General features: G+C 38.8%; 1 protein-coding gene across 1 annotated transcript in view; it reads right to left on the minus strand.

Annotated features, from left to right (window-relative positions):
* The window catches only part of SPAM1 (sperm adhesion molecule 1), a 10,368-nt gene extending 4,055 nt beyond the window's left edge, over positions 1-6,313 (minus strand). Inside the window, exons 1-2 of the mRNA XM_007946756.1 lie at positions 5,357-6,313; positions 4,598-4,687 (exon numbers count right to left, since the gene is read on the minus strand). Coding sequence (XP_007944947.1) covers positions 4,598-4,687; positions 5,357-6,313 — 1,047 coding nt within the window. The remainder of the gene's footprint in view (positions 1-4,597; positions 4,688-5,356) is intronic.
* Positions 6,314-7,262: the final 949 nt, after the last annotated feature.

A 7,262-nucleotide genomic window follows, 5' to 3' on the forward strand; every position in this document is an offset into this window, starting at 1 on the left:
CTGCCAGCAAGTCAAATCCAACTCATACAGACCCCTTCTTGGGTTTCTGAGGTGGTATCTCTATGGAAGTAGATTGCCCAGTCTTCCCAGGAGTGGCTGGTGGGTTTGAACTAGCATTCAAATGCCTTAGGCACTACACCACCACAACAGCATGGATAATAGCAAACTGGAGTAAAAAATTAAGTGATACAGTTTGAGTATGCTTTACCTTTGTTTTTAATATGTGTTTATATATAATGTATTTGTAAAGTTTTTATAATTTAATGTTTTATAACAGCTATATTTTACAATAACCCACTGCCATCAAGTCAATTCCAACTTGTAGTGACCCCCATTGGGTTTCCAAGACTGTAAATCTTTACAGAAGCAGACTTTCTTCTGTAGATCAGCTGGTGAATGTTAATCACTCATCTTTTGATTAGTAGCCAAATGCCTTAACCACTACACCAGAACTTAAAATTTATCTATCAGGTATTGTGAGCTGGGACCAGTTGGAGCTGACTCCAGCACACTTCTGGATATGAGGTAATGGGAGGAAGAAACAGTATGCTTACTTTTATAAACATTTGTTTCCAGTAACTGCAAATTAAGCTGCAACAACCAGTTTTTCAAATTGTCAATGAATCAGAAGTATGACAAATAAAATCTTTGGTAGCGTAGTGACTAAGGCACTTAACTGGTAACCAGAAGCCTGGTGGTTCAAACCCACCAGCCACTCCTCAGAAGCAAGGATGGGCAATCTACTTCTGTAGTGATGCTGCCTTGGAAACCGAAGGAGGTGTCGCTATGATTTGGGTCCAACTCCACGGCACATAACAATAACAACTATCAATTACAAATGGCGTAGGAAAAAAAAAGAGAAAAACTAATAATAAAGAATTAGTCCCTAAAGTTAGGGAGCTCTGGTGGCATAGTGCCTAAAGAATTTGACTATTAACCAGAAGGCTGGCAGTTCAAACCCACCAGCCACTCCTCAGAAGGAAGATGGGGCTATCTACTTCCATAGTGATATCACCTCAGAAACCCAAGAAGTAGTCGCTATGAGTCAAATCATCTCGACAGTGGTGAGTTTTTTGTTTTTAATAATAAAGTTAGCATTAAAAATGATCATATATTGGGTAATATAGCAGAAAATCTGTTGAACAGAGTTCCACAGGGGACAATTCTAAGTAGAAAATAGTCAAAATAAAAATTGGAGAAGGACTGCCTCTATATGAATAATACTGAAGATGACTTGGTAGTCACAGGATGAGAATTTGAATACAAGATTAAAGTGTCATTAAAAAACAAGCATGGCACTTATACAAGACTTTACATCTTCCTCAAAAACCAGAAAACGGAACCCACTGTCAATAAGTCTATTCTGACTCATAGCAACACCCACGAGGTTTCCAAGGCTCTAAGTATTTGTGGAAGTAAACTGCCCCGTCTTTCTTCCATGGAGCAGCTGGTGGGTTCGAACCACTGATTTTGGGTTAGCAGCTGACTGCCTTAACCACTACACCACCAGACCTCCTAGTTATCAGGACATCCCTGACTCATTCCACCCAAGGGTAAGGGTACAGTTCTCAACTCAAAAAAGAAGGAAATGATACAGAAAATTTATAAATGACTCCATCATAGAATTAACAGGGCCCCTGAAATAGCAGCTTATGGATCTGGAAAAAACAAATAAAATTAGGAGTTTATTTCGGAGATTTTTTGTTGTTGTTGTTAAATAATAATTTTCTGATATTAAAAATTTAACTAAAGAACATATATCTTTCTCTGCACTTACATTTTCTGATATTCCTTTTATTGGTTATTAAACTAGACAATAGAATTATACCAGAGAGTCAGGAAGGGCTGAGATTACCTTGAAAGAATTTCTCAATGGTGATGGCTGTTAAGGAGCTCTGGTAGCATAGTGCCTAAGGCATTTGACTGCTAACCAGAAGGCTGGAGGTTCAAACCCACCAGCCACTCCTCAGAAGGTTGGATATCTACTTCCATGGTGATACTGCCTTGGAAGCCCAAGGAGGGTTGCTCTGAGTTGGATCCGACTCGACAGAAGTGAGTTGGTTTTTTTGGTTGATGGTTGTTAAGTACTTTAAGCCCTGGTGGTGCTGTGGTTAAGGCTTGCCTTCTAACCAAAAGGTCAGCAGTTCAAACCCACCAGCCAATTTCTCCATGAGAAAAAGATGTGGCAGTCTGCTTACATAAAGATTTACAGCTTTGGAAACTCTGTGGGGCAATTCTACTTTATCGTACAGAATCACCATAAGTCAGAGTCAATGTGACAGTATGGGTTTGTTTTTACTTTCAAGTGAAGACTATGGCTGTTCTATCTGAAGGACAAGAGGTGAATATGATTCTTTTCATGTTCTGGTCTTAGAGTAGAAAGTCTATTCTCCATAGATCCTATGGTAGAACCCAGGGCCATGAGCTTCATTAGACATCGTCAATGGCACCTGAGTCACTACATTTCCATATCCATCACAGAAGCGCTCTCCGTGTAACAGCTTTACTCTTGTATGACTTGAAGAGATGAGGAAAGGAGATCTGCGAAAGAGAAGTAAACAAGGGTGAAAATAAAGAGACAGAGACAGGATTAGGTTATAACAGTGAAAGACCTTTTGAGCTAATGAAATGCATCAAAAGAGAATGGATACAGTTCATATTATACAGAACAAAATAGACATCTTCCCCCTAATAGAGAGAGTTTGTTTAAATATTTATCTAGAAGAGATACTACAAAATATAAGCTGTGGGGGATAAAAGGAAGGTGATTCTTTCCTTTCCTTTAAGGAATCTTTGAACAATTTAGCATGTAGTTAGTAGTATTTTGAAAACTTAAATCCTCATTGCCCCCGTTCCTCTCAGCCCCCAAAACCAGTTTTCCTAGTCTTTCCTATTCTAATGGCAACATCTTTAAGCCAAAAGACTAGGCATCAACCACTCCTATCATACCCTGTATTCAAAAATCCAAACATTTGCCAGCATAACCACCAATAACCCTGTGGTCCAAGCCATCATCAATATTCTCCTTTCCCTGCTCCCATTCTTGCCCTCCTACTATCTGTTCTCAACTCACCTAAGTGATTCTCCTAAAATGTTAGTCAGAAACAGCCACTCTTCTGCTCAAAACCCTCTAGTGATTTCTCATCTCAGAACCGAAGCCACATCATGGCCTACAAAGCCCTGCATCTGATCCACTTCTGTCTCACTGACCACACCTCTTACCACTCTCTTCCTTGCTCACTGTATCCCAGTCACACGGAGCTTCTCTCTCTTTCTTGAAAATGCTAAGCACATTACAGCCTCAAGGACATTGAGGACTATTCCCACATGCCCATGAGACTTGCTCCCTTACTTCCTTTAAATCTCTGCTAAGCAACAGGTCATCAAAGCGGCCCTCTATGATTACTCCATCTCAAATAGCACCATCCCTATCACTCTCCATCCTGCCTATACTGCTTTGTTGGGCTTAATTGTGCTCTTTACCACCAGGCATATTGTATCCATTTATATTGCATTTCCAATTACAAGATTATACTTTCACAGCAAAGGGATTTTGTCTTGTTCACTGATACATTTCTGGCACCTGATCAATTATCTGGCACTTAGTCAAAATAGACTCTCAATAAACCAGAAGTTGGCAAACATTTTCTGGAAGGGTCACACAGTAAATATTTTAGGCTTTAAGCAGCACACAGTCTCTGGTATAATTCTCAACTTTGCCTTTTTTGTGCAAAAGCAGCCGTAGACAAATGCCTAAATGATTGAGCATGGCTGTGTTCTAATAAAATTTTATTGATGGAAACTGAAATCTAAATTTGGCATAATTTTTACATATTTTGAATACTATTCTTTTGATTTATTTTCAACCATTTAAAAATGCTAAAACCATTCTTAGCACAAAAACTATATAAAACTGGTGGTGGGCAGATTTGGTTCACGGGCTGTAGTTTGATTACCCCCAAAAGGAACAGTCGTCGAATGATCAGATGAATAAATAACTTAGACAGATGTTCAATGAACAATCACTGAGTGAATGAGAGGATGAATGAATGCACATTGACGAATTGGAGCTCTTTTGAGAAGACATGCAGCATGGTGCAGTAGGAAAATCAGCAACCTTTATATCAGAAGACAGACAGTAGCCTTGTTTCAGCTTCATCCTGAACAGAGAATTTCAGTTAATCTCACTGAATTCTGTTTTCTCTCTGGAAAGCAAGGACAATATTCTCTGCCTTAAAACATTACAACAGCAATACAAGATATTTTGATTCAATCGATATTAATTGAGCATCAACAATCATATGCCAAGAATGGCACTTACTCTAATTCAATACCATAAAACAAAATAAGAGAAAAACTACCATCAATCTATTCAACGCATGGAGGCCTCATGTGTGTCAGAGTAGAACTGTCCTCCACGGGAGTTTCAATGGCAGGTTTGTTGGAAGTAGACCACCAGGCCTTTCTTTCAAGGCACACCTGGGTGGACTCCAATCTAGAGTTGAGCACAGTGACCATTTCTACCAACCATAGCAATCCTCAAAAACATTCAAGGTAGAATTTTTTTAAAAATTTATATTCTATCAATTCAACTTACCCAGCTTGAGGTTAATTTGGTGTTTCCCCATACTACAGCTCCAGAGACTCCTAAAGCAATACTTTCACCAAGTGTATGCACAAGGTCACCCTGGCAAACATGATACAAAGAATTGTTGTTGTTGTTGTTATGTGCCATCAAGTTCCCCCTGACTCACAGCGACCCCTCCTTGGGTTTCCGAGGCAGTATCACTACGGAAGTAGATTGCCCAACCTTCCTTCTGAGGAGTGGCTGGTGGGTTTGAACCACCAACCTTCTGGCTAGCAGTCAAGTATCTTAGGCACTACACTACCAGAGTTCCTTACAAAGAGTTAGCAGGTGGGAATTAAATGGAAGTGTCATACACAGGGCAGTAACACCAAAGCAAGCATGTTGATCCAAGAATAATAATTTAATTATTTGCCTACTCTTTATTCCTGCCTTTTACACAGCCACTGTCTCACTGTAACAAAAGCATGCTTCATAGAACTGCTTTAGTGAATTCTATTGATGAGAGCAGGCCTGTGAAAGGAAAAAAAAAAAAAAGTCAATCTATTATCTCTCCTACATAACTTTTCATGATTGCTAAGATTTTATGTGATTGTATCAAAAATATACACATTCTTATTTTCCTTTCCTATAATGGGGTAGATCTACCTCTTGCACATTCCAAAATGATTTTAAAAGCTATATTTTGCTCCCTTCAAAACTGATGTTAAATTCCACTAAACATCATTCGTGGACACTATTTCATAGCCACCATCCCTTAACTTAACTTACCTGAGAAAGGTAATCCAAAGGCGCATCAGTGAAAACCGAGCGGGTGTATACAAAAACTGGAAGCGGGCTTTCAGCATTGCGTACTTGAGAAAGCCGAATGGATTCCTGAACACGATTCCGGACAAAGAGTGCAGCAAGGTCAGAAGACTTCAGGTAACTCTTCAAATAAATGGATGGGAAAAGGGCAGTGCTTTGCAGCCACAACCAGTTGAGTTCATCATTTCTTCTCTTTTCTATATCAGGGCAACTTCCATTGTAACCAGGCATTGTATAACGATGATTGTAACAATCAGGAAAAAGATAGTAACCCCACACGTGACTTGGCCGAAGCAGCTTTCCCAGTTTTAAAGTCTCTTGCATGAAACTCTTTGCTGCATTTTGAAAATTTACTTTAGCTATCTTGGTGGCCTCTATGACATTAAGTTGTATATTTTGTTGCTGAACGAACTCAATAGACACCTTCTTGTAGATATCTTTAGGTTTCCAGTTTCTTTCCCAGATGGGCCTCCAGTTTTCCCAATCAATGACAGCCAAGCCTGTTTGGTCTGTTGGTATGTAATAGGAAATGTCTTCCCTAGCTTTGGTCAAATGCTTCTCTAAGGACGCTGCCTGGGGAATGCCTCCATTCACACTTCTGCCAGTTTTTTCATCTATATAAGGGTAGTAGCCAAGCCTATCAACATAAAATATTGTAAGATTTTGCCCTGTAATGCCCCTTTGGGGGTTTCCTACTAAAGAAAAGAGGCTTATATCTAGGGGTACAGCAAACTTTGTAGAACAAAGGTCTGAAGGGACATTCCAGGCCCAGAGGAAAGTAACATCTGGGATTAGGGGTGGTGCTCTGAAATTGAGAGTCTGGCAACATGGAATCAGAAGGAAAGCGAACACTGCCTGGGCTGCTCCAGTGGACCCAACATGGCTCCCAAAGGAGAAGTGAGTGAACCCTGACACTCCCATTACAAAGAGCAACAGCTATGGGAATCACTTATTCCTTCCTATACACTTTGGTTTTGCCCATTATAGGGGGCAAGACATAAGCACAGAAGACAGAATGAAGTCACTTTGTTCGATAAAGAGGTTGAATGATCTTATCACATTTAAATATTCTTCTTCTTCTTTCATGTTTAGGAATATTTTTATAAATTGCAATGCAGCCACTTTGATGGATGAACAGATACAACGAGTCTATCACATTTAAATATTACTTTCTTCATATCTTAGGAATATTTTGCAAGTAGCTTCATCTACTACTGAAAAAAAGAAAAATAGAATATATTGTTATATTGCATTTCCATGTCAAAAACTATATGCTTTATCAAGTTCTCAACTTTAAGTGCAAGGAGTTTAATTCCATTTTAAAAGGCAGAGGGCCGGTTCTGTGAATCAATAAAATTACTTCCTCTTTTATATGATATAAATTCTATAACAACTAATATTTTTCTTGTCTTCCCAACTTGTCATTGAGCCTGCAGAGAAGCAAATGCAGCTGTTTTTCCTTTTGCCTTCCTAGATGAGTAAAACACTGCACCAAACCATGTTTTAGCAAAGCCTGTTGAATGAAAATTATCCCCAAATCTATCCTCTTATTCTTGATTGTCACTTCTTGAAAGACCACTGTTCAGTGGTCTGGTAAATATTGAAAACAATTTTTCATAGAATTGTGAAATCTCTTCTTTTTCTGTTATTTTTTCTTTTTCTTTTGAAGGGGGACTGATAAGGGAAGAAGCCAAACTCACTTCTTTTTCTTTCTTCTTTCTTTTTGCAGTTAAAAATTTGTATTTATATTTAATTCATCACATTTCTTATACAAAATGCAAGTTAAAAGGAAGATCTAGTTTAAAAGACCACACTGTTAGTTTCCATTTCATCAGTAAATAACAGCTATGCTAGATTCAGTTCAATAGCC

This window comes from Orycteropus afer, unplaced genomic scaffold, assembly GCF_000298275.1.
Source record: "Orycteropus afer afer isolate SDZICR_OR568_19922 unplaced genomic scaffold, OryAfe1.0 scaffold00170, whole genome shotgun sequence".
NCBI classification, from domain to species: domain Eukaryota; kingdom Metazoa; phylum Chordata; class Mammalia; order Tubulidentata; family Orycteropodidae; genus Orycteropus; species Orycteropus afer.